At 39.5% G+C, this 27,863-nt stretch overlaps 2 protein-coding genes and 1 long non-coding RNA gene across 3 annotated transcripts in view; 2 read left to right on the top strand and 1 right to left on the bottom strand.

Annotated features, from left to right (window-relative positions):
* The window catches only part of klhdc3 (kelch domain containing 3), a 30,965-nt gene extending 26,077 nt beyond the window's left edge, over positions 1 to 4,888 (top strand). The window contains exon 11 of the mRNA XM_032553372.1: positions 1,806 to 4,888. Coding sequence (XP_032409263.1) covers positions 1,806 to 1,872 — 67 coding nt within the window. The 3' untranslated portion in view covers positions 1,873 to 4,888. The remainder of the gene's footprint in view (positions 1 to 1,805) is intronic.
* Positions 4,889 to 8,293: 3,405 nt separating this feature from the next.
* LOC116713267 (uncharacterized) lies at positions 8,294 to 27,556 on the bottom strand. The gene is made up of 3 exons (XR_004337844.1): positions 27,546 to 27,556; positions 18,810 to 18,812; positions 8,294 to 9,138 (listed from the first exon to the last, which is right to left on the bottom strand). It is a non-coding gene; the product is annotated as an uncharacterized LOC116713267 (long non-coding RNA).
* On the top strand, positions 10,101 to 19,146 carry npas4l (neuronal PAS domain protein 4 like). Its single transcript, XM_032553371.1, has 9 exons — positions 10,101 to 11,202; positions 12,680 to 12,843; positions 13,448 to 13,593; positions 13,678 to 13,777; positions 14,788 to 15,043; positions 15,792 to 15,901; positions 16,002 to 16,137; positions 16,221 to 17,425; positions 18,344 to 19,146. The coding sequence occupies exons 1-9, from the start codon at positions 11,102 to 11,104 to the stop codon at positions 18,370 to 18,372; spliced, it is 2,247 nt and encodes a 748-aa protein (XP_032409262.1). The 5' UTR covers positions 10,101 to 11,101; the 3' UTR covers positions 18,373 to 19,146.
* Positions 27,557 to 27,863: the final 307 nt, after the last annotated feature.

The raw sequence follows: 27,863 nt of genomic DNA, 5'->3' as shown, positions 1-27,863 counted from the left end.
GTTCACAGAACAAGATGCTATTACTCAACAAAATCTGGTCTCATTGGTGAAACAAAGTCCGCCCAGTTTGTCTAGAAAATCTAATCTGATAGAAAAAGTCTTTTCATCATTTCTAACCAACCTCTCTTCCATTTTCAGCCATTTTAGTATTTTTTTCTATCACTTTCTACAAACATCATCAACTTCTTGAAATTGATTTGCATAAAAAGAAGTAATAAATAATTTGCACGTTTTGAAGCAAGTGTGTCTAAAACTTTGGCCTCCTTCGAAGAGATGTTTTTCTTTTTTTTGCACGTTTGTCTGTTGGAACCTGATACTAATTACTCCTCTTAACCTCTCATTTCTTGTGCATCATCGCTGCCACCTTGCACGCTCCCAGCCTTGGTGTTTGCATTTGTGTTTCTAACCCTTTGAGGGGTTTCCAGCTGGGGTCACAAGACTATGGTTAACTCCCTTTTGCCTTTCAGTGGCGTCCCCAGCTCCTCTCTTAAACACACGTGCTCACAACAGAAAAACGAACAAAGCAGTTGAGAGGGAGTGAGTGTGAAACCAGAGCCAGTGATAACAATCTGCAGCTCAACCTCTGACCTGTCATCAGGTCACCACTGGACCCTGTTTGCAGCTCCCGCTCCTCATGCTCACGTTACGGTCCGTCTTTTCCACAGCCTGCCTCTTTATTCAGACAAGTTAGAGGAGGTGATGGGGACGGTGCACAGCAGGGGGTCTGCAACTTTCTCTATGTTTCAGAATAAATATATATATATATTTTTTTTTTGTTAGTTCTTGTTGTTCAGATTTGTTAGAGCAGTCCCTACACAGTCTGGAGGAAGTATAAAAAATGTTATATATAGGAATGTAGTAAAAGATAAAGTATGAAAAGTATCAGTTTTGGAGTAAAAATCCTTCCATTCATCCCTCCAACCATTCATCCTCCTTTCATTAACAAACTTATATTAACTTATAATTTGTCTCTCTCTTCTTTCATCCATCCATGTATCATTTCTTACTTTGTCTCTCTTCCTTTGTCCATCTTTCCCTTTAAAGTCTAGCTAGGCCTGTCAGAATAACACATTTTACTGGACGATAAATTGTCCCAGAAGTCATTGTGATAAACGATAACATTGTTGCTTTAAGACAATTTTCAAGCATTATAATGGAAAAAGGCATAACAATGCAAGAACACATTCTCAAAGATGATTAATAAACATAAAATTTTAATGAACATTTAACACTGAAACTGGAAGACATTTTTAAATATCCAAAATAAACAAAAGAAAAAAAAATACAATAGATTATGAAGTTTGTGTAAACAAAGTCGTCCTCTTAAAAAGGGTTAGATAAGACCAAAACACCAGACTGGACAGTTTTGGGTAGAAAGAGAAAAACGATGACTCATCCAAAGGAAAATTATTGAACATGTTTTAATTTACCATGTGATTAATTTATTGTTTGTTGTGACAGGCCTACGTTTAGCCACTATAAATTGTCTAAATTTTATAAATAAAAAGATTTGAAGAAATGATGTGAGGTTTGAGTGCCTTTTTTTTACTTAAAGAAAATGGAAGCATTCTGAAAATTTAGTCTTGAATTTCAATATTAAAAATACATTTGAAACCTAAATAAGGTAAATAAAATCAAAATTCTCAGGTAGAAATACAAAAAAAAAATTACAGGAGTTTTACGCCGAATGTTATGATTATCATAAATATAAACATTTAAACACGTTACAGTTACTTCAGATTCAGCAGAAAGAACATTTTTCTAAAACTTTTGACACATTCTTTTCTTCCTTTTGTTAAAATCAGATGGGAACTGGCAGCCATGACGACCAACAGCAACATCAGCAGACCCATCTTCTCCTCGCATGGTTGATGCAGCTGCAGACGAAACAGAACCAGGACTCTGTTTCAGAAAAGCTGAACTTTTATTTTTAAATCGTCCTGGTCGACTGAACTCTGAGGACTGCTTTGGATTTATCTTCCACATTCTTCAACTGAAAACTCATCACTGACCAAACTGTCCTGGCATAAGACTTCAGCAGACAGAAGGGCCTTGCCCTGCCTAAGGATGTATTTTAATCCTCGGCACTCGTTGTTGTGGGCGATGACGCTTGTTCAGATTTTCCTCTTCTTTCTAGCCTCTCTAGGAACCCAATCAGCCTATGATAATCATAGACATGCAACTTCTAATCTTAAGCACAGGAATCGACGAGAATTTCAGCCAAAGGCTCTTGAGCGCAAGCGACTGTTGAAGATGTCAAACGCCCTGAAGAAACAAATCTTCAGCTGCAGATCTGAAGAGACTGGCTCACATTCAGTAAAGGACAGAGTTATCAGGACTTGCAGAAAGTCTAAGTGGTTTACTTGTTTCACCACAACATGAAAGCCTCCCTGCTGCTCTGAAAAGGCTCCTAAATGATTTACAAGACAGCTAGAGAAAGCTGTAAAATAATCAAGGGCATCTACCTCCCTCTAAAGTATTTCTCATTGGGTCTTTGACACCTCCTGTACATTCGACACCTGCTAGTCCCCAGAAAAAAGAAAGAAATGTTGCAAAGAAGTGTGACCAACCTGCTGAGTAACTCCTCTAACTTCAGAGGATTTCAATATCAAATGCAGAAAAGATCATTTATCTCACAGATACACATTCTGTCTGAGTTAGAGAGATTATCTCATGAATGCATTTTGTTTGTAGACAATCCTTCGGCTTTCAAACCGGTTCATTTATCAAGCAGATCAAAATCAACGGAAATGTTTGTGTGCGCAGCGTGAAGAAAACGTTTTGTTCATTTAAGAAAAAAATAGGCTGTGGTAACAAAGTCTAATTTATTTCAGATTTCGTTGACACGTCTCAAAAGTAAGACCAAAACAAACTGTGTAACATCGTCTCATCGCTTCCCTGCCTCGCTGCGGCCCGTTTGTTCCTGCTGGTTGTTGTTTCTCCAGCGTAACGTTTTTAACCCTCAGCAGCAAGTATGTGGAGGCAGGGCAGGGTGCAGTTTAAACATCATACTGATAAATTTCGTTTTAGCTTTTGAGCTTTGTGATCAGTAGATCCAGGAAGTCGCATCTTTCCTTCAAATCTGAAAATAATGAATCGTTCTCTTTTTCTCATGTTTTCAAATCAGATTTCAACTTAATCTAAAACCTGAAGTCGTCGTTTCAGTCCACTCTCCATCCTCTGCCCTTCCTTAGGGACCAAGTCTGTCTTAGCTTTCGGTATTGACATCAGTTTGCTCCTGCAGTGGCAGCTACAGTACATCTCTCGGTGCCCTAAGAAAACAACAATAAATGTGTTTTTTTACTGCAGCACATTAATCTCTCACTGAAACTTTTCATTAGATCCTTTGTTAAATTTGAATGCAGTTAGTCAGCAGGAATAAAAAAAAACCCATAATGTTTTAAGAAATAATTGTTAAAATCACTAGTGGCACAATTATTGGACCTTTGTGTTCAACTTGTTTCCTTTAGCCTCTGGCCTCCTGGCTGGGCAAGGATCAGATTATCTTACCAATCTGCACAGATATAAAAATCTAAAAGAGATTATCTGTAAGTGTTTCCAGAAAAAGATCATTTTCCATCCTACCATCACAAACATGAACATGGGCTTTGAAAAATTAAACTTATCTGCAATAGAAGCTCCATTTGTGTTTGGCATTAAAAAATTAATTTATGTTAAAAATTACCTTTTGTTAATTGTGAATTATGGTGGTGAATTTGTTTCAGAGAGTTCATGGCATCAGATTACATACCTTACCAGAAAGTAAAATCTGTGAATAATGATTCAAAATAAGTGGGAAAATCAACCTCTTTTACTGACCTTATAGAAAAGTGATGTGAAAAATTGGAGTCATCTGCTCCAACTATCTATAAACATTATAATAGAAGATGAAATAAATATTGATAAAAAACTGACCACAGGGTGACCAATATGTGTGCCACTTGTAATTTAGTTAACAATCTATATGTTCAGTATCAGATTAAGCTTCTGTCATGAAGGATTTATTTATATTAAAGCTCACATGTAAAATTTAGCTCGCAGTGTCATTTGACGGATGCAGGGAAACTTTTCAAGGCTCTGAATCCCGAACATCAGGATCTAACACCATTTTAAATGTTTACACAACAGAATCTGAGTAAAACAGTCTGTAGCTGCAGCTTAGTCACCAGGTTTCTGCACTATCGCCAAATGTGGCACGTCTGGCCTTACAGAGATGAGAAACTGCTTTTTTTGCCTAGGTAGACTTGAGAGTTTTTAATGTTAACCTACACAAACCAGTTCAGACTTTTCTTTACAGACCAGCAGTGCCAACGTGACCCAGCAAGTCCGACAGTCCTTGCACTACACACACGTACACTTTACAGATTTCGTTAGAGGATAATGCAGTGAAATCACATTTAAGCCTATTTTATTTTTTCACATACTGAAAAATAACAAAACGCAAAACGGAGATTTTGTTTTTGTCTCAATATAGTGTGAAAGTAATTTAAATTTGAACGTTTGTTGCCTTTGAAGATTCTGAATGATCATAATATTTGTCCTTTAAAAGAAGCAAATACTAAATAATTACGGAGGCAAAAGAAAATAATAGTAATATAAATCCCTCATATATTGCTCAGAAACAAGATGGGGTTTCACTCGCAATGCAGGAAATGCAGTTTCTAATTCTCCTCTCCTGGTTTTTGTTAAACCTGACAGCTTCAACACGAGCTGGAAAAATTAAGTATAAAGGAGAGTGTTTTGGTTCCTTTTACAACTATATAGGCTCTTTATTCTGTTTTTTTTTTTTCACAACGTTTTAAAAGGGGATTCCTTGTGTGGCAAAGGCTGGCAGGATCTCCTGTGCAATATGCTTTATAAGTGTATAAATAAATTGAAAACACTTTAAGTATTTTGTTTTTGGTATTAATTTGTCAAATTGTATGGCTTTTAGCATGGCAGACACACAGACTCATACTTATGAGCAATCTAAAGAAACATGCATGAAGAGGAAGATGCAAACTCCATGCTGGGATTTGAACTTGGGTAACATTGCTGCAAACCTCCGTCGTTTTATAGTAATTTCTTTTGTCCAAGAGATGCTATGAAATGTTGTACATGCAGGAAACCTCACAGTGTGTAGATGTCATTGAACTATTTCAGTAAGAGCTGTGGTAGACACTAACTACCTTCTGCTTAATCAGTACAACTTGGTTAAATCACTTTCCCTCCCAGAGATTTTTAGAAAATAGGATTTAGATGGCAAAATGCGAACATTTCTCCTCAAGTAAAAATGTCTTTACTGCTAGTAATAAGAGGGAAATAAATTACACAAATTGTTGAACATAAATCTGTTTAGAGCCATTATCTGCACCGTGCTCCTTATGTTTTCTCCATTGTCTTGTCGTAACAGAACCGCAGCTGCTCAGACCTTAAAGAAAATGAAATGGTAATTTAACTGCAAATGTAGATGTTGCTAAATCTTGCGTGAATTTCATCTGCAGTGTTTTTGAGTCTGCCGTTTAGTAAGAAGCAGATTTGTTGGATCCACTGTGAAGACTCTTTGCTCTTCAAACCTTTTCCTTGCACAGCTTCTGCTCCCTGCTGGGAAGCAGCCACGTCCAGCCCAGCCAGCCTGTCTGATGGCCCTCTCCGTCTACTGATGTGGGTATTTGAGGTAGTCATGCTGACACAACCCTCCTCCCCCTAACTGCTCATTAATGATGTGCGAGCTGCTGCTTGGGTGGAGGCCTCACCGTGTCTAACCCTGAACCCTGAATGCAGCGGTGGCCTGGCAGTCTGATCCTGTCTGTCACCAGCCGTGTGCTATAAAGCCGGCGTTATCTGCGGCGTTAAGTGCAAGCCGCAGACGGAGGGTCAGCTTAAAGTGAGGCAGCCGAGACACCGTGTCCCGCCTGGTCCCACCGCACACAGGAAGCCGGGCCGCGTTGGGTCCCCCTTGTCTGGCCCCGGAGCCCAAAAACACAGGCGCTAATGTGGGGAGACACTCAGTCAAATTACTCTCTAATTTCCCCCTAGGACTAAAATGATCCCACTGGCACTTGAGAATCAGGCTGGGGATTTGTTCTGAGTGATTTGTTTTGTCTTGTCCACACATATCACTGTCCAGTCCCTTCACTCAAGTTCTAGTTCTCTGCGTTTGGCACCGAGGAGGGTCACTAAAACAAGAAGGCACTGAGGGAGAAGCTAGTTGTAGCAATTTAACCTAAAAAGTCAGTTAGAAACTATTTATACGAGTCAGAAAATAAGCTTTCCCTGCCGATGTCGTTCTCACAAATATAACTCTTTGAGGATGAGTGACAGTTTTCATAAAAGGCCAAGTTTCTGCTCTGCTTTTTGTCATGTTGTGCGAAACCCGTAATCTATTCATCTGCTAAAGGATCTGATTTAGAGCGAGCTGCTGGGCTGCTCAGCTTCAGTGCGTCATGATTACAGACCTACAGCTTAATTCTCCTCCAGCAGGGGTTTAATTGGATGACTGATACAAACACAAATGGAGTTTTTGGAAAACAAGCTCCTAAATCTCACTGCCTCAAAAAAACCACCTTGATAAACAAAGAAGTGATGCAGCGAACAGTTGTTTTATCTAAGATTTGAACTATGATGACTCAAAAGTTTAAACGTAAAACTAGTCTGGTTGTTTTTGTCTCAGTTCAATTCATGAATACTTTATTGATCCCGAAGGGAAATTAAATGTTTTTGTTACTCATTTAATTAAAAAGTTGTTGTATAAATACTTGAAATCAAACAAAACAAAAACAGATTTCAAAAAATATCCAAAGCAATCTTTTCCAACGTAAAGTTGTTGTGAAACCTTTGGTGGCAACAACTTATAATCAGAAGATGTTATTTTTATTTCTTACATCTCCACTGTTGAACTTTGACAGTCTTTTTATGCAGAGTTGTGGAAATTTCTGAACATTCAAGGGCCACCCTGCATAAACAAACCAGTTTAATGTCAACCCACAACATTTCAATCAGATTTAAACATGGGCTTTGATTAGGCCATCCCCAAACCTTTACTACAGTTCTTTAGCCTTCAGTGATGGATTTGCTTTGGATCATTGTTCTCATCCAGAACCCTTAAGCTTCAGATCTCAAACTGATGGACAAACATTCATTACACTTCAGGATTTTCTTTTGTTATTTCAGGTTCACCAATGGTTCTATGTTTTCTTCCTTGTGGCTCTCTATCCAGTTCACTGGAGTCCCAAAACCTCAGAAATGGACAGGGAGTAAGAGTTGGGAGAAGAAGCTAACTACTGGACTGTACTGGAAAAATATTGGTTAGAAGTTTCTAATGACTGGAAACTGGGATGGAGGTTCAGCCTATAGCAGAACGACGACCTTAAACATGATCAAAAAATATTCATTTGTTAGAGTGGTCTAGTCAAAGCCCTGACCAAAACCTAATTAAGGATGTAACATGAACACTGATGTTAGCAGACACCGGCCAATCTGACTTAACTAGAGCTGTTTTCCAAGAAAGAACTTCTACTCCAGCCAAAATGAAGTATTTCAGATGAGCTTTTTCAGTCAACATGTTGTACAGAAAACCAAAAACAATAAAACAGGCACTTTTACCGTCTTCTAAAATAAAAAACAAAAAAAAAACACAGGTCTACTTCTTTAATATTTTGAAACATTATCTTGTAATATAAACTGGTTTGCAGCATTTTTATTGCAAAATATTGCAACAAAATTTTGTTTGTGTTTGCGGTATGAAACCTTCCATTTACAGTCTTTTTCAAAATTTGTGTTACAAAATGTGCAGACCTTAATTTAAAGAAGTCAACTTTTAAAAGAACTATTTTTAACCAAGACACAATAATTCCTCATTTATCTTATTTTGAGAGTAATATGCAATCTGACCTCTGACAGTGTTTGAAGTATATTTAACTTTTTCCAGACTGAATTAGTTTCTGAAATCTTTGAGTGTTTCTCTTTCAGAACCTGTTTCAAGACTCCAAAACTGTAATTGTTCCATTAACTGGGTTTTGTGACATTAACCAGTTTTAATTTGGAGTTACTGGAAACCAGTGTGTCACCCAGTACTATCAACCAGTGATAAGCATTAGCCTCTTTCCCTACGGTATGATATGACCATGATAATGACACATATCAACTGATAATGAAGACCTGCCAATGCAATTATTTGTTAATGTGATTATTGACATAGAGACCAGTGTTTAGAATAATTACAGTTAAGTGACGGGCTTTTAAAACAAGCACTGACAGAAAAATAACGGATAAGGTGAAAGAAACACTAATACAGCAAGATGTGCGCAATAAAATCACAGTTTCACACAATCTGCACTTCCAAAGCAAACTGTTGTAGAAACTAGATAAATAAGGATATCTGGATATTTAAACATGTTTTGTTTAGACCAGGAGTTTGCATGTTTTTGTTTTTAGTTGCACCAACAGTCCTGACAGTGGCAAACTCCAGACGTTTAATGCAGTAAGTATGAAGCTGTAACGACAGCCCTGTTTTGATTAATGATAACAACGGGGAAATCCCTGGACCTTTAAAAGCAGCTGACTGATGTCTGCCTGAGCCTCTTCATACCATTATTCCTTTGTGTAGTTGGAAAAAAAAAGACATTTAAAAAAAAAAAAAAACAATTTCAGGAGTATCCTGGTTTCTGCTTCCTGGTTTCTGTACTCCAATAACATTATGTTGAGACTCATCCGTCTGCAGACTCTACATTTTTACTCATTCATATGTCTAATGTTACGACTGGCTCAAGGTCATAACAATAACGGGAGACCATGCAGGGATTAAAGTGCATAAAAAGGAATGTTTATTAACACAAACAACAATGGATTGAGGATGTCAGTATCAGTGGTGTAATGCAAATGCTTGGATGTGGTGTATGAGTGCATATGGAGTTGTTGAAGTGCAAAAACAAAGACAAACTCAAATGTGCAAAAGGAGGGGAGCTGAGGCCTGGCAACAAAACACCGCAAGCATCGAGGCAGAGTGGACGCTGATGGCGACCCAGAAGGTGGAGACAGCCAGGTTTAAATGCTCTGTGCTCCAAATGAATAAAATCAGCAACACCTGTAAAGGGGAGGAGCACAAAGACAGACAACAAGACACCTGCAACCCAGCCATTAAGGCCCAGGGCCGTAACACTAATAATGCTTTCCATGTTAAAAACTTATCATTTTAATTAAAAACCTGTCTCTGAAGTTCTTGTTGCTGGATTAAGATACAGCGGACATTCATAGACTTGGTGCTTCAATCATTAACGATTACAAATATACTCCTGAAGTTGCTGTCTCCTTTTTAAAAGTATTTTTTTCAACCTTTTTGTGTTTTTTTTCTTCTGCCAACAGAAGATCCCCACAGCTTCCTGCAGGAAAACATCTCTCTCCAGTTCTCGTTTTGCTCCCTGATGAATGCAGCTCTTGTTTTCCAGCAGCAAACAAGATGCTGTAAAGCTGAGAAAACCTGACCTTTTCTGATTCTTTTCTGTCACAGGCTGCACAGTGAGAAGCATTAATAAATCATGTTGCCTGTAAAGAGTTGCAACAGTTTACATCAGGGGTGATTATTGTAAGAATTGAGGCCCTGAATGCACTCCAACACACAATAATAATAACTTTTTATCAAGTAACCTTAACTATGTAAATGTCATAATCACATTAACTTAGAAAATGGCAAAATTATTAAACTACTGGAATTATAAAATGATATTCAGCTTCATTTGTCAGTAGCTTAATTTTCAGTATTTACTTTGCACAACAAATTTATCTTCTATAGAGCTGATATGATATGATAAAAATGTTTGGTGCAATGACTTTCTAAAATACTAATAACTTTAACTATTTATTTATTATATTTGATTGCTCCTGTCACCCCCTGAAACTATCCCTCCCTGGGCAGAGAGCCATGTTGATCAAATACAAATCAGCCACTGCTTAGTGGATTCTTAACAATATAGTTTAACAACAATATAATTGGTTATATCATTTTTGATTTACTCTGATACACTTTATTTAACTCATTCTTGTCTCAACACAAAGAGTCTTAAAAATAAAATATTATAGAAAAGTTTTAGACGCTTTGCAAAATGCAAAAACCTTTATAGTCGATCGTGTTGCAGGTTTCTTTCTTCCTTTTTGCTATTTTAAGTAATCTTGTGTTGCATATCCTACAGTATATCCTACTGCAGTGACAGAGTGAACTGACTAATCATTTTAGGTTTTCACAGTGCAGATAATCCCTCTGAATGTCTTAAAGGATTATTCTAACACTGATTGTATTCAATGTTTTCTGAAAAAATGTGACAAATTCGAGCTGTTGTGTGTAAGAAAAAAACTATTCTACCATTACTGGACCCTGTTGCAAGCTTCACATATAACCAATGAATCCCTAAAATCACAGTTGTGCTTTCATAAGCGAACTTATTGGTTATTTGAAGCAAAGTAAATCTCGTAGTCAACAAAACAAGAGTGCAGACGCTGGACTCTATAATTGCATATCCTTCAACAAAAGTGTGTAAAATTGAATCATTCATGCAGGTTCTGAGTGGGAAATCACTTCCAGCCCGAATTATCCAGGGTCTGGTTGAGTGTTTGGACCTAAATAAAGCTCCTTAGAGGAGAACGTCACAGAGAAAAGTCTTCATAGATTAATATTTAAAACTATCAGGAGCCGCTGATTGTTTGGAGATGTTAAGCATTTTAAAAGTCAAACAGTTTTTCTTTTCTTCTTTTCTTTCATAGTGACGCTTCACATCCCTGCAGAGCCGACTCCCACGTCCAGTCCGGCGGGTTATTATTAGGAATCGTTAAACTAAATATAACTGGCTTCGGTCGGCTGTCATCGCGTCACAATAAGTGAGATTATCTCGGAGTTTTCTCTGAGAGGTGTCGGGTTTGGTTTGAGGGGGCTATAAAAGGAGGGGCGGCAGCAAGTGGCTGGCACTCATCACCCAGAGACCGCGGAGGTTTGAGATGCGAAGAGGCTGCGGGTTTGACCCTCAAACAGCTGTCTGCTTTCATCCGCATGAAAAGTTAAGGTTTTTTTTTTCCTCTCGAAGGAAGATTAAACATCTTGGATGCGCTGCACCCTCAGGTCTTAATCGCCACAATGGCTCTTTGGTGTAACGCCTGCAAAAGTCCCGTCAGCTCTCCGTGCACATCCCACCATCCGCCCGGAGATCAGCGCCGCTCCGCCTGCAGGAGGTTCAGGTCAGTTCTTCTTTTCTGATCGATGCTCAAACGGGGGTGCGTGTGCCTCTGGTGGTACAGGTTACATTACAGGTTAATTGAATGCTGTGGTAGTTGATTCTTTAACTGACTGGAACTGAATCATTTAACCAAACGGTGACCTTTTATCACATATTTTCGTGTTACAATCACAAATATAGTTATATTTCAACTTCATCCCCTCAGAGCATTGCTGGTTCAGCTCTCATATAACCTTCTTCGACCCGTTTGCTGCGTCTCCCAGCACGTTTTGTGGCAATATAAGCAGGATTTCTTCTGTTTTTCTTCCAACAGTGAATTTCCTCTTGCCAATCCTACATAAAGATTTATGAATCAAACAAGTAGTAGCTGTCAACAGATTCTTCCACCTGAGCTCTTGGTCTCTGTTGCACCTCTAGAGTGACCATGGGCCTTCTGACTAATGTGTTTACCTCTCAGTAGGTCTTTTAACCTATCAGTACTCTAGGGGTCAGATGTGTTAAATTGTGTTTTATTTAGTGGTATCAAAGAAAAGGGGGTTGAATGTGCAGTTTTTATTGAATGGTTTGTAAAAACCCAACTTCAATCCATTTACTTCTTGACGTCTAGCAATTGAGTAATTATTCTCTCATTTTTTTGACCAATGTCTTGCAATTCTGTGACTTTTCCTCATATTGAAAATTGTCTCTTTGTAATCAGATGCCATCCTGTTTGTGAGCCAGGAGCATTTAATTCTTATTTTGGTTTGAAAGGCTTCTGCACAGTTGAGCTGGTTTCTAGTAAACGAAAGAAGAAGAACAAAGAGGTGAAATAATTGGAACAATTTAAATTTCCATTTGCACACCTTCCCAGTTTTCCTGTATGTTTGCTGGTTGGGATTAATGCATTTTATTGTTATGACATTTTATAGGCTTTTGAGACACAAGGTGGAGATGATGCGCTCAAAACTAATCCAATAATTTCTCCCTTTTTTGTATTACTAAGCCCTATTTATAAACTGAATTCGATATTAATATCTGATCAGGAGTTTGATTGTGATCATGCTTGGATACAGAGTGATCTCACTCTCCTTTTGTGGCACTTTCTGTGTGGTGTGACGTGGGGTGCTCCCGCTCCAAGGACGCCCACTGTATAAGGCAATGAAGGGAAAACGAGGAGCCCGGCCGCCCCTCCTTCTCTGTGTGCGTGACGCCCACTCCCGGAGCCCCGGCAGCTATAAAAACCCAAGGCTCTGTGAGGATGGACCCAGACAGACTGATCATGCAGACTAAGTGCACGGAGAGCCCTCATCGCTCAACTCAGCTTCTCCTGCCAGCCGTTTCCATAGGAACTCTTCATATTCAAAGTGGGCTGTAGCTCAGACGAGGCCAAATCTGTGTTTTGTTTTGAAGTGAACAGAATGAAACCAGATTAGTTTTTTGACAATTTTTCTAGATTTTTAGGTCACAGCTCTCACACCAGCAATCATGGTCTCCCACAGGTCCACCAAAGGAGCCTCCAAAGCCCGGAGAGACCACATCAACCATGAAATCAGGAATATGCGCTCTCTGCTCCCCATCAGCCAGGAGGACCAGGAGCGCCTGTCGTACCTTCACTCCATGGCCGCCATCTGCACCTACATCCGCAAATCTGTACTCTTCCAGGGTGAGTTCTTCGAACTTATCTCAAGTTAAATTTACCCTGTTACTTTTACTTGTGTAACTTAGGGAAGAAAAAAGGTACTTTTAGGAGTATTTTTACTACGCTGTACTTTTTACTTGTTCTTGAGTGAGTTTATTCAGTATTGATGCTCTTACTTGAGGGAAATTTCTGAACGAGTAACTTCACTGAAGGAAAAACAAGCTTGTTTTGACAACAAAAGTCACCAGACACACACCTGCAGTTTTTGATAAAAGTTTAATAATTTTTTTAATGAAAGAAATTAATTTGTAAAAAGGTTTCTTTTGCTGGATGTTGTTATTTTGTAATTCTGTTATTTATATGAATGGAGTACATGGAGTACTCAGTACTTTAGTAACCAAATAAGTTTTTACTTTTTACTTTTACTTGATTCAAAATGATGTAGTGCTACTCTTAATTCAGCATATTTTTTTCAACTCCAAATTTAGATTCACACTGCCTTACAGAGAGGATTATGAAGCTCAGTTTAAAAATGTTATATGAACAACATCAAAAACATGGCGGCTGTGACAATCTGCAGAGACAGAGGTGGTGAAACAAAGACTGAACTCGTCCTTTCATCCTGCAGGGCTCCCGGCTGGGGAACGGTCCCAGAGCGCTCTGCAGTACGAGGCCTTCCTGGACGCTCTGCACGGATTCGTCCTCGTCACCACGGCTCAAGGCAGACTGGTTTATGTGTCGGAAAATGTGGCTGAATACCTCGGCCTGTCCATGGTGAGCGTTCAAGCCCCACATTTTTATTGTTTTGCTTCTTTATAGACTTTGATCTGTTAATGTAACCCTGTGTTGCTTTTCCAGGTAGATGTTCTACAAGGAGACACAATCTATGACTTAGTGGAACAATCTGATGTGGATATTATTCGCTCCAACCTCAACATGGAAAGCAACTTATTTTCAGGTAACAATAAATTCCTTTAGTTATAGGTTGAAGCTTAAAAGTAAACCAAATTCTTCTGCAATCAGACTATACAGTCCACATTTATTGGGAACCCTGATGAAGATGAATACATCTTGTTTTGCAGCAATTCTAAAAAAAAAAAAGACATTCATTTTGAGTAAATTTTTTTGCACAAATAAAATATGTAAATCAAAAGAAAAAAAATATTTTAAACCAACTCAGCAGCTGGGAAATAATAGGTGTTAAATAATCTGTAGTCAGTTTAAAATAATCCAGATTTGGTTGCAATAACCAAATCTGGATTATTTTAGCTTTTTCATTTCAGCTTTTTTTTAAATAAAGCTGAAATAAGACCAGCTTTATTTCAAAATAAAGCTGGTCTTAGATAGTCCAGATGCACTACAAAAATGATAAAAATCTAACCAGAGAAGTGTTTTGTATTTCTCTTAAAAAGTTGTAGAGCCAGAAAACCCAAGCATGACCAATTTCAGTTTATAACTTCACCAGATTTTCTTATTTGACAAGACTTCAAATAAAACTCCAATACGTTCTCAGGGCCTTTGGAAGAGAGACAGGCACACAGCAGCTCACCTGGAGTGTTTTTCTGTTGAAATGCTTAATCTCAAGTCTCCTCTGATGGAAACCAAGTGCCAGATTAAATCTCAGTACAGAGTTTTGTTGAGCAGAAAACGCTGTTTTTCTGCCTGGCATGTAGACAGTGTCTAACGGTTGTTATGGAGACTTGTTTACGCTGCAGTGAGCGTTGGAGATTTCCTTCACCTTTCCTGCAACCCCAACAAGATAAATGCCAGTTCTGGTTCTGCCTTGTGGCTAATATGGGCCTTTGTTTAATGTCTTATTTATAAGCAACAGAAATTCATGGATTATTAATTGGAAGTTCCTAGAAACTCCGGTCAGCCTAAAGAAGTAAACTGTGGGTGCTTTTATTGTGGTTGTAAAGTTTCAGCATTTAAAAAGACTAAATTTCCATTTTGCTTTATTCTTCTCAGAGAGGAGCTTTGTGTGTTGCATGCTGGCCTCCAAGGCCTTTAAGCTCCAGTTTGGAAGTTGCTGCTCCATGCTGGTCAGAGGAGGCTTCCAGTTCTTCCCTCAGCCCTCGTCTCCTGCCGCCCCCACCGTCCAGCCTTTGTTTGTGGCCCTCTGCACCCCCACGGTGAATCGCCTGACCGGCGCCGACTCTCACTTCTGCCACAGCTTCAGCAGCACCCACAGGCTGGACATGAGCTTCACTCAGCTCTCAGACAGGTAAACACAAACTCCACAGCTTAGGCTACGTTCACACAGCAGGTCTTCATGCGGTATTCTGATTTTTTTTGCTGAAATATAATTTTTTTTACATGGTCAGGGAGCTAAGTAAACCCGGCCGCAGTCAGACTTATGCAAACGGTTTTCGTCTCCTAACGTTGAGATCACACAGCATTACATTGATTACAGAAGTAATACTACATGGAGTTGTTTATGGATCGATTTTTATAGTTTATTCAGCAATGGAGCCGACAGTATCATCACAAGGTCATAAGAAAATTAAAGAATCCAATAAAAACAAAACACAATTAATAGCAATGGCTTTTGTGGAGTATTGACTGTAATTACTGTATGGATGTTTGTTTGTTTGTTTGTTTGTTTTGATGTAATCAGAGCCAGAAGTAGCCAAAATAATTTTCAGCCATTGTTTGCATCCATATTTAGCACCTCTTCCTTTTTCTGGTGCAAAATTATGACACGTCTCACATGAATGACATAAAAGCCAGATAATCGGCAAGACCGTTCAGACTGAAGACACTTTGAAAACACATTTGGACATGGCATAAATCAGATTTTTTAGGAGAAAAGATCGGAATTGGGCTGTTCAAACTGCGGTGAAAAAGCCATTTATAGGTCATTTTTGGACAAAGCAGTGGATTTACGTCACATTTTCCTGTTGTGTTTTCATATCCTTAGGCAAGGATCGCCGTCTATGGTTTCTGATTGTTATTTATTTTAATTTTTTTAGTGTTTTATACTATTTGGGGTATTCAAGGGAGGAAATGATCAACCGATCATGGTACAGCCTCTTGCATCCTGAAGATCTGCCATTGGCTGCAACTTCTCATAAAAGTTTAAGTAAGTATTTTTTTATATTTTTAAAGCTAGCGGCCAGGTTTTTATTGGTGAATAACTTGTTTCTATCCTTTATAATAAGCGTAATTGCCTTTTTCTCCAGTGCAGGCAGAAGAGGGCTTCCAGGTGGAGATGATCCTGAGGCTCCAGAGCACAGATCTGTCATGGACCTGGATCTATATCCGAGCTAACAAGGACTCAGAGTGCCAGAGCATCAGCTGCATTAACTACATCATCAGGTGTGATGAGGCTCTCAGGCAACCCCGAACTGACAGCGTTTCACTTTTAAAAGTCTCTTAACACATCTTTTTTAATCTCACAGCGAAACCGAGGCCAAATTTCTGCAGAAGAAAATCAGCAGCGCTGCCTTCAAGCCGCCGTCTGTGCCAAATTACCTCTACTTTGCTCCAGAGGTGCCTCAGAGTCGGAGCGTCAGCGCTAAATGTTTTAAAAGGCGGAGGATGTGTGGCAGCCAAAGTGAGGAACTTGGAACCAGAACAAGAACGGAGTCTGAGGAAGACATTTACTGTGCGTTTTGCCCGTCCTCCCAGGGTAACGGCTCCCCGATTCCCCTGGGTGAGAGCCCCGTGCTGTTCACCCCTCCCTACAGTCCAGCCTCGTCCAGCTCCACTCTGCAGCCGGAGGAGCTGAACTCTGACCTCCTGATGGATGTTCATGCATGTGAAGATCAGCTGCCAACCTCTCCTGACGCCTCTCCCTCTTACTACTCCTACCAGGACACGAGACTCGCTTGTCTCCAATCACCTGCTGACTCTTTACTCACGACCTCTGACCAAGTCTTTGAACACAGAGACTTTGACCTGTTCACCGGCAGCTCCCCGCATTCCTCCTCGTCCTCATCTTCATCTCCAAACTATGACTTCCAGGCATGTCCAGCTGACGCTCGATTGGTGCCAGACTGTTTCTTCGTGTCGGAAACATGCGAGGGCCAAGGGGAGAGCGCGTCCCTGCATCCGGACGACTTCAACCTTCTGGACGATCCACAAGGGGGCAGTCTGGTTCAGCTTCATCAGGTGCCCCAACAAGAACTTCTCATCCATTCCAGCATTCTGACTCCCACCCAGTCTCCGGTGACGGCAGAGCCGAACCTCTATGACGAGAGGGAGCAGGTGGCCATCAGCATCCTGGCCCAGCAGATCTCCTCTCTTGCCAGCAGCTTCAATCTGCACCGCAGCCTGAATCCTCTACAAAACGTGACGCCGGCAGACAACACTGACTGGCTCCAAGGCTCCCCTCTTCCTTCAGCCCTTCTCCCAAAGCAGGAGCAGGTTTATGATGACAGCACATTGGACAGCATCCTCAAAGACTTGAACGTGGTCTCTAGGAAAAGTAGTCCGTCCAGTCCTGACGTTGTTTCCTGCAGCTACCAGCAGGGCCTCGTTTCAGGGGAGCCGGTCAGCTCAGGTGGCTTCACCATATATCCCTTCAATGTGCAGCTGGGAAACCAAGGCAGAAACACTGGGTTGCATCAACTCAACCACTACATGCAGAGGAGCCTCCAGCAAGGTAAGCTTTCCTAAAGCATACAATATTTTGCTGAGAAGAAAAATATTTACCCCCTTACAGATTTCTATTTTGTCAAATCAAATAGATTTTCCAAATTACCATTTTAAGGTGATGACTTAATTTATTAAGGGAAAGAATTATCCAAAACAACCTGACCTTACATGGAAATATTGCTGCCCCTTAAACCAAAAAAATGGCTGTGGAGAAACTTTGAATCACTCTGTATTGAGAATTGATAGCTGTGTTTCAATTACAAATGTGGGCAAAACTTTGTCAATATTCCACTAATGTAAAAATAAAAAACACAATTATGCAACTGCTGTGTTCCCATTAAATAAGAAACACATTTAAAATCAAACGTGAATAAGTTTGCTCACACAAGTCATTAAAAAACACTCTGCGTCATCATCCACCTTCCACTTCCTGTCGTCTTCTTTATCTTTTCCGCCAGTAGTAACATCCGGTGACTGATCACACTTTTTTTATGCAAATAAATTGTTTCCATTGAACTCATTAAAACCTTTCAGAAATAATTTTGACAGACCAACAATTCCTGGTTCACCACTATTCCATGTTTTCTCCATTTTCGGCTCTCATAAAGCCTTATAAAAAAATGTCTGTAACATTTTCCGCACCAGGCCTACATTATATTGTCTGAATTATTTCTTGATTGTACAGGTCCCGCAGTGAAACCGAACCAAAACAATGCTTTTTCACATAAAGTCTGTCTGGTTTAGATTTTATCGTAATAAACAAAATTATCATGTGATGTTTACCAATGTCTGATATTAAAATTCAGATAATATGAATCATCTAGGTGCGACAAAAAAAGCAAAAAAAAGATCTGCAAGAGGGTAAATATCAGCTATGTATATCCAGAACTAATTTCCACTCTCTGTACTGTTTGTCTCCCTGCAGATGGACTTGCTGAGGAAAACTTGTACTAAAATAAGTCTGTGACTTACTGTGCTAACACCCGTATGACATATTGTCAGGGCAACCCTCCTACGACGGATTCAAAGAGAAAAATGGACGTCAGCGCTTAGACGCTGTTTACTTTACCAAAATAAGCCGAGATGAATTGTCCTGTTCTGTCAGCTCTGTCGTAACTCCTCCAAGCACTGCTGTCGGGTGTGTTTTATGTTTTGCTGATGTCTTTTATTCTTAGAAAAAGTAAAGGTACTTTGTAATAATACTACTGACAGGAGTTACACACTGAAATCGAGGTGTATTTTTTATTTAATACTAAGTGACCACAGTTTACTATTGAGCACTTTATCAAAGTCACCGACTGAAGAATTTCATAACAGAGGAGATAAAAACTGGTACCTTGATTTAACCAGGATAAGCTTTAACACATTAATCATCCCTTATAGTAAAGAACCAGCTATTGTTACTTTCCAGGTGCCTTAAAACTGGTTATAAAGATGTAGTTTGTTAGACTGATGTTTGCCGATTTGATGCAAAAGTGACTTAATGTTTTCATGCTGTCAGGGATACAGGTAAACCAGCAGCAGCAGAACAGATATAATGATTGTAAATGCAGCTTCTACCTCAGTGGAAAAGCTCGACACATTCCAAGTTTGTATTTATTCTGTTTTACCTTCTTCTATTTATCTACAGTTTAATGTTTATTCTGTGTATATCTTTTTTCTCCCATGATACTGGATCCCTGTATGTTTCTCTGTTCAGAGATATAAATAAATCATATGGAAAACACATTGATATTTTTTCTCTCTATTGTTTTCATGAAATTTAATCAATAAACCTTGTAAAACATGATTAAATCTAACATTTAACTTCAAAACAACAGTGCTAATCCAGTAGGAATTTTAGCAAGAGTAAAACCAATATGTTCACAAAAAAGCTTCAGTTGGTAGAACTTTTGTGGCTAAGAAATCCCGACTTACACACAATTAACAAGAAAACAATAAAAGTGTTCACTGTGAGTTATGTAAAAATATTCATCCTCCTTTAATCCTTCCTTTGGTCTCTGCTGATTCCTGTGGGAGCAGCACATGTTGTCTCTCCAGCTGCTAACGTATGCAGTAGGTTCACCAACGAGTTTTTAACTTTTATTTTTGTTCAGTTTTATGCTGGTGGGTTTGTTAGAAAAACAATGAAGCAGCAAAACAAAAGCTGAGGAGAAATTATCTGAGATTTTTGGATTTACATGAGTAGGTTTTTTTACACTCATCATCAGCATGAACTGTCTTTTAATAGGTTATTCAAAGAACAATTTCAGCGTTAACTGATGACACAACTACAATAATTTTCAAAAACAAGTATTGAGTGCACAAGCTTGAATTTATCATGGATTTCCTCAACCAAACTATTTTTTAAAATCACTAGCAAGTTTCTGGCAATTCTGGCTGAACACTTGACCAATGATTTTAGCAGACTTGGCAGCAGTAAATCTTTATTTATGTTTATTTAGATTGGATAGGTCAGGGCCATGCAAAGGTTTAATGCTAATAATGAAGTGGCTGATATGAAGTTGAATATTAATTCTTCATTATGCTCATTCACATTGCATAATGCGGCTATACCACTAGCAGCAAAACAGGAACACAAAATGATGCTACTGCCAACATGCATAATAGTATGCACTATATTCTTGGGTTACAAAACCACAACCTGATGCCTCCAAACATTTTTGTTCATGGTCACAAAGTAACTCCATCTTTGTTTTTTCTGACCACAAACAAAGACCACAAGGAAATGAAAGAAAGAATTAAGGAGACAATATTTAGATAATGGAATCTGGAAATAAAACAACTTTTTCTCGCTTTTCTTCTTCCATAATTATCCAGTCCCAGAAATGTCAAATTCTAGTCTTCTTTTTTAGACTGTGAGGAAACCCAGAATGCTTTCTCTGGATAGACAGGATCGGATTGGTATGGCTCCTCCGTCTCGGATAGATTTTTACATCTTCTAGCTGGTCACATAAACTGTTCACAGAGAGATCAATCCAAGGTTGACCACATCTGGAAAAATCAATGCATGCATGGATGAATATTTAGATAAGTGACCCGACTGAACGCTGAGGCGAGTGATAGATTGCTGCAGGCTGCAATGAGATGCAGCACCACAGGAACACCTGGTTCATATGCATGAATGCAGAGCAAAATGCCTCGTAGACGTGCTGAAGGTCAAAACCACCACCAGATGGCGCAATAGCTCCAACTGGCTCTCGGTCAGACACTACATGACAATAACATAATTCAAACGAGGCTGAAATGAAGCGCATTCTGTGTTTGTGTGCGTGTGTGTGTGTGTGTCCGTTCATAGGAAGGAGTCCAGATGCCTATAGTTATCCATGGAGACCTAATTAGAAGTGATGTCTCTTGAAGGGTACAATGGCATATAAAGTTCCTAACAAGTTCCCACATCTGCTGTGTTTCAGTCTTCCTGCTTCTGTCAGCGTTACCTGCAACAATAATGATTTCCCACAGGCACAGTTTCACTGAGGTTGTGTCCACACCAAGCGAAAAAAAAAAAAGATGAAAAAAAGTCACCTTTGCATTCCAGTGACCCTGAATTCAGCCTTTCTTAACAGAGTTTGGCTGTATTACACCGCATATCAGAAACCGCAGGCTGATGGTTTAATGAATCACTCAGTTACATATGAGGCCCTCTTATCTCGCTTATGTTAAAGTGGGCTGATGTGAGATTGTGGTAACAGCCCAACATCTCACAAGAGAGGAGACGCATGAGAAAATGAAAGCGTTTGGGTCCTGCTGTGATTCATATCTGGGATCTGAAAGTGGTGTTGAGGTTGCACAGCTGACAAAAGAGAAACAGAGGGAAAACTGTCATCTGCCCTACTTCAATAGCCCCTAAAATGCTTTCTGAGGTGGATAGCTGGAGGGCGGATGCTGAGAGAAAAGTGCATCAGCACAGCTCAGACTGAAAAGCTCACAAGTGAGATTCTTTCCAGGGTTTTAACAACTTTTAGTAGGCTAAATTTATGACTTTCTAGGATTAATTTGGACCAAGGGTTGGAATATATACATAAAGTTTTATTCAGTAATTCAATTCACACTGCAAAAATGGTAAATCTTTTTGCAAATACTTATGCTTAGTTTCTAGTGCAAATATCTTTACACATTTAAAATAAGACAAAACTAACTTCCATGTAAATTTTCAGCAAGATATAGGAGCTTGTTTTAAGTCAATAATTATTTTATACTGATGATAAAATACTGGTGCCATTAGCAGCTTATATCACTTACAGTATAACAAGACATTTTCCTCATGTTATAAGCAAAATAATCTGCCAATGAAAATAAGATTTTTCCATTAATATTAAAGAATTATTAACTTAAAACAAACTCCTATGTCTTGCTGAAAAGTTACTTACAAATTAGTTTTGTCATATTTCACGTGTTTTGTGATATTTTCACTAGAAACTAAGCCCAAAATGGTTAGTAAGATTTTGTGTTTTTGCAGTTCAACCTGTATTATATTGCTCCATTAGCATTACACATAGTGACATGTTACATGACTATGTATCTGTGAATGTCACTACAGCTTACAACTGTCAAGAATCTTTATGTCCATTGTACTGTGCAGTATACACACTCTTTACTTAGCCGGCACTCCTCTTGCATGAATAGCTGCATCAGATAAGCTGCATCAGAGGTATAAAGGAAGCTCAGGTCTCTATAATATCAGGCTGGTGTCTTTCATCTTTCTCTTTGCAACAGTCCAGATATTCTCTGTGAGGTTTAGGCCAGGTAGCTAATCATGCACAGTGATAGCACTGTCATTGAAGAAGGTATGGGTAGTCAAGAATGGCTTAATACAACGAATGTGACAGTGCTGAATACTTCTGTATGGGAAGACTTCTGCTGCAGTCTAGGTTCAATTAATGGTTTCTTATACCCTGGGTTAAGACCTAAAACTGGGCTGACTAAATTTAAGGATGCTTAGGACCCTGCAGGAACCCTGTTTTCTTCCTTTCTGCCCTCCACAAGCAGCACGGTTTTCATATCTCACCCTCACCAGCGACCTCCTTACAAATGATTACCTCATTTACTCGCAAAGAAGAAAAAAAAGGACTCTCCAAATTGAAACTGCTTGATTTCATACAACAGAGCCTCAGGTGGCGCCGCCGCAGCTTCGTTTATTTAGCACCTTTATGCTTTCATTGTTGCCGCAGCCTGGCATGAGGCCTCCTCTGAAAGCTTATCTTAGGGTGTGCATTTATTTTCAGATTGATGAATACGTGGATGAAACCCATTCAGCTAAGGATGTGATTTGTCTCCTGTGCTCTGGGATTGTTTGGCAGATGGAAACTGCTTCACAGTCTGATAGCAGTCAAGGTCACAGGAAGGATGACCCGGGCAGCGTTTGCATGTTAACCCCAACTTTGCATCTGATTCCTTGTGTTGTATGAGAGAATCCTCCACAGTGTGAGAACTGTTTTCTCTCGGTCTCTGCATGAAAACAGCCTGCTATCGCTCTGCTTGCGTCACATTTCCATGTGCACAGCCTCGCTGTTGCTCCAGTTTTCAAAGGAGACACATCACCTTATGGTGGTGGTTCAGTCAGCACGCTCTGACACTGTAATTGGGTTAAACAAAAAGCCCCAAAAATAGACTGCAGCCTGCTCCTCCAGTTGCTTTGCCTGAAAACACAGCTCTGATTCAGCACTGGATCCAAGACACAAGCCTCAACACATCCAGATGATATTCACAAGAGAAAGGCCAGCCATCCAGGGAGGAGAATACAAATGGCAGCCATACAGAGCAGCCTTCTTGCATATGAATGTTTGATTTATTTTGATGCCGGTCTATCGTTGGGAGTACTTATGGCAAAGCACCTGTCCTCCCAGGAGAAGTAAGCATCCCCACAGTGGAAAGACTTCATAAACATGTTATCTTTTGTTAGAAGAAATTATTGTGCACCGAGTCAAGAATGCATGCCAAGATGTTGTATTGTGCATTACAACAATCCCAAGCAGGGTTTCATGGGTTTACGCTTAACTTCTTTGTTGTGCAGAACCAACAGTCCTGGGTTTTAGCGAGAGAACATCTCCGAGAGTATTGTTTATTTACTTCCACACACTCACCCTCCAGCATTCAAAGAATGGGTGCTCATGCTTGTGTGTTGTTCTCTGCAGTATCCAGTTAGATTTTCCAGACTCTCGCTAATGTGAGTATTTAAAGAAAGTCCTGAAAATGGAGACAGCTGCTGGTTGTTCTTTAAGTATGCACCATTCATACATACCAAGCACGTATATAGGGCATGCATCATTAACATGTTCATCGCTCCGATTCTGCAAAACCTTGAGGGTCAACACAAGTAAACAAGAAGGAGTGTTTCTAATGCAGTGCTCAGGGGATTGGAAATGTATTCAGAAAGTTGATTAATTATGTGCGATGTAATTAGGACTTTAAAATAGGTAAATTAATTCATCAATTATTGGAATAAAAGAAAAAAATGGTTTTCAAAAGGAAATCAAGCGAGGCATACAATAAAATTAGCATCAGTACATACTGCTAAAAAGTTTTGGAGCAGCAAACTTGTCAAAAATGTAACATCAAGTAACAGGGTGTTTATTAAAATATCCAAATCTAATTTTCAGAGAGAATCAAAGATTCAAAACAATTCTTGAAGGGCAAAAAGAGTCAACCTGACTGACTGGCAGAAATATAAAATTATATTGTTGTTTCTATGGAAGCACAGAAGGATTTCTTTTAATAAACAGTTTGATAAGAATGGATTTAGCTCCCCTGTCACTCATCACATGCCAAAAGGCTTTATTTATATCATGTTTGTCTTAAATTTTATGGGAAATTTGAAAGACTCACGCCTTCTTTTGTTTCTTGATTTATCTTGTCAGAATTTTTTAATACATTTTCCATCTCATAGTTACAGTTAGATAAAGAAAACGTCCCTGACAGGGTTCACGGTCATCCCCCTGATTACTGCACATGCTTTTCCCATATTAACATTTCTGAATAACATCAAACATAGCTGACAAAGTGCGATGACAGTTAACGCAGCAGGAGATAAAATCTCTCTACAACAGAGACTTCTCCCTCTCTGAGACACTTCGGATCGAACATGAGAGAAACCTCGGTTAGAACTGACGTCAAGACAAAGCTCTCGTGGCCTCACAGCTCTGCAAAATAAACTCGACCCGGTGGGGGTCACTGTGTGGGTGAAGCGAGACGCTGAGATGAAACAAAACAAAGACATGGAGCGTCCACGCTTTCCAGTTTTTTCACTCTCAACCTTTGAGGGAACGTGAAAAACTTCTCTCAGCCACCGCTGAGCTCATCTTCCTGCCATTTTTTGAGTGTTTTTATGGAGAATGGCAAACCCATGCTGGGTATCAGTGCTTGACAAGCTAAGGAATCTTTTCTGAATATATACAAAGCTTTCTGTTGTACAGTACGATTCATTGATGCAAGATTATTTCATTCTCTTGCTGAACCTATAAGTGTCCCTGCTTTCAATAACTTTGAAGAACATTGCCATGGAAACAGTGCAGCGCACAGGTTGTCAAAGGTAAAGCTAAAAGGAGAGCACCCCAGAGAATAATATCATAGATTACCCAGGGTGTTATGAGCAGGATAAGGTTTCATTAAACCAACTAATGTGGAACAGTGATGTGCTTCTGGGTGTGTGAATTACATATTTCTTCACATGATGAGGAAATTTGAATGAAATCAGCATAGAAACTTAGAGAAAAACTTTATTTGCTGCTCCTTTTGAGTAGCCAAGGCCACCTCTTGAATTTTTTCAGCACAGCTTTGAATAATCTCCATTAAAATGTGCATTAAAGAATCCAGCCAGAATTGCAACAACTGCTTGGTAAACGCTTCAAGAAGGATGCAATTTGCTAAGAAGGTTGGACCAAACATTTGTTGAGGTAAATTTGCACATTTGAGCATCGGAACATGACAGAAAATTCACAATAGATTAAAACTAATTCTAATTCCAATTCTTGGTTTTAAAGTTATATGTTTTATAATCTCCAGGGTTTCCCCCAGTGTATTATAAGCCTGGCGGGTCACCAGGCTTCACTTGCTTCCAGACTGTTCCTCTGAATGGAGCAGACTCTTGGGTGACAACTGCCCACTAATTTAATCAGTCCATCTTCTACTCAGATTAATGTGCTGGCTTGGATCCTGATGACCTGTGGACTTATGATAACCCAGCCAACAGGCTCAGGTTATGTACACTGCTCACTATGTCCCATACCTGCTGGAACTACTCAGCTTTCCGGGGGGAAAAAAATAAAAATTCGATTGATAATGTCTGGGCTGGCAGCCAAATGGAAAATAAATGTCATAGAAAGTAAAAACGAACATAGATTTGCTACGGTGCTCATATTTTATTGTCCAAACCCACAGCACACACATTCAAACGTACAGTTCTCTGTGTCTCCAACCCACACACGCCAAATGACTTTGTGCTCTCACAAATAAAAATCGATAATGATTTCCCACAGCTAATCAAACACAATCTCTTTGGAATTTGGACACGAAAGCAGTTGATTCAAATTGAACAAACCATTTTAAGCTTTGCCTTCTCAGCAAGCTCAGTTTTATTCAGTATGTGAGCTCCTGGAGGGAAACTTGAACTGCTCAAGAAGTCAGAAAATCAGAGCCTTGAAAAAGGTCCTCCTGTGCTGTCCTGACTTGGTGACAGAGAGCTTGCCTCCCTGCTCTCTTTCATGTGATCTGATCTCTGATTTGGGATGCTCCGCTGGGGTGTAAGGGGAGTTTGCACGACAAGAGTTCAGGCTTTGACACGAGCGTGATTTCCAGTACAGTCGTCGGTGGATGTGAGATCTATGTGTGTTACCTGGGGGAGATGCCTTCCATCACATTTAATTTGCATTCATTCGATTTCCTCTTTGGCAGTGACTCACTAACGAGGCACTCGCAGAACAGGAGAACGCGCCGAATACAGTTACACTATTGTTTGGTCCTTTATTGCAATCATGTACACAGCTCCTCAGCAGAATCTTAATTAAGCAGAAGGAGTTGTGATTGGTCAGTCGCTCAGCCTCCTCTGACTAATAATCCAGATGTGGCTACACCCCTGACCTCATATGTTTAAGCCTCAATCAAAGGTGCCGTGGTATTCTGTTACCTCCTTACAGTTCAGCACAAATTAGAGGTATTAAACAGCAATCAGAGTGCAAAACACATAAATCCACTTCAACTGCGGTAAATGATTGTCTGCCACCCAAAACTAATTTTTATTGTGTTGCACTGCTTCTACAATTATTATGCAGATTAGTATACTGGCCCTGTCAAATGGTGTTATCATTATTACTATGCAAATTTACACACTTCAAAACTAGAGGGCTTATTTTTACACAATAACACATTCACTTGCAACTCTTGCCAGTGTGGAACACAAACTAAAGTGCATTTTAAACTTACTGGCAACCATGAAAAAGCATTAAAACAGTTTCCTCTTTCACTGCAGTAGCATATCCACTTGTCCATTCATACATCCATTCATTTCAGGGGCAGTAACCTAAGAAGAGATACTCAGGCTTCCCTCTCTCTACTTTGTCCAGATCCTTCACAGGCCAGGTGAGAAACATTGTCTCTCCAGCGTGACCTTGGCGTTCCTCTGGGTTTCACCTCACCTCTGAGGCATCCAGGAGGCATTCTTACCAGATACTCAAACCACCCCAACTGGCTCCTCGATGTGAAGGACCTCAGCTCTACTTTATTATGTTTACACAAGATCGTTGTCTGGAAACGAGGTTATAATTGGATGTTGATTGGGAAAAGTTCCACATTTAAATTTAAATGGCACCACAGAGGCACCTTGAATCTACTGTAGTTGTCATGCCAGGGCAGTAGATGGTGCTGTGACGTCAACATGTTGTCAAAACATGCATGTGTTTAACCTTCCTGCTCATTTAGAAAACAGTCACCCATCAAAGTCTCCAATAAACCAAATGCTCATGTACATGACATGACATATACTGTACATTTCTTATCAGACATTTTGTTAAATTGAACAGGCTAAGTAGTACACACAGTACAATGCTATCTACCATTGTTTTTGTTGTTATATGTCCCTGCATTCATAGAGCAGATCCTAAAGTCATGCAGTCTGTGCATATACGCTTTCACACCTGTGGAGTACTTCACACCTCCACGAAGGTTGTTCTTGAAATGTTTAAATCTGAAACATGGTTTCAAAAAGTATCGGTGTCACAGACTCCAATCACTGGATTTGTATAAAAGCTGAAATCATAATAAAAATGTTATGGTTTTACAGTAAATCAGCTCTGTGTAAACGGAGCCTGAGCCCTTCACAGAGCTTCTCACCCTACCCCTAATTGAACGCCAAGAGAAAAAAACGATTGTTTTAGTCATTATCCAGAACTTGTGAACAAAGATAAGTTTAGGAGTGTAAATTAACTGTTAAATCACAGGCTTCACCTTTTAGT

Source organism: Xiphophorus hellerii, chromosome 22, assembly GCF_003331165.1.
Source record: "Xiphophorus hellerii strain 12219 chromosome 22, Xiphophorus_hellerii-4.1, whole genome shotgun sequence".
NCBI lineage: Eukaryota > Metazoa > Chordata > Actinopteri > Cyprinodontiformes > Poeciliidae > Xiphophorus > Xiphophorus hellerii.
The sequence above is the reverse complement of the archived record's forward strand: the minus strand, read 5'-3'. Positions and strand labels throughout refer to the sequence as shown.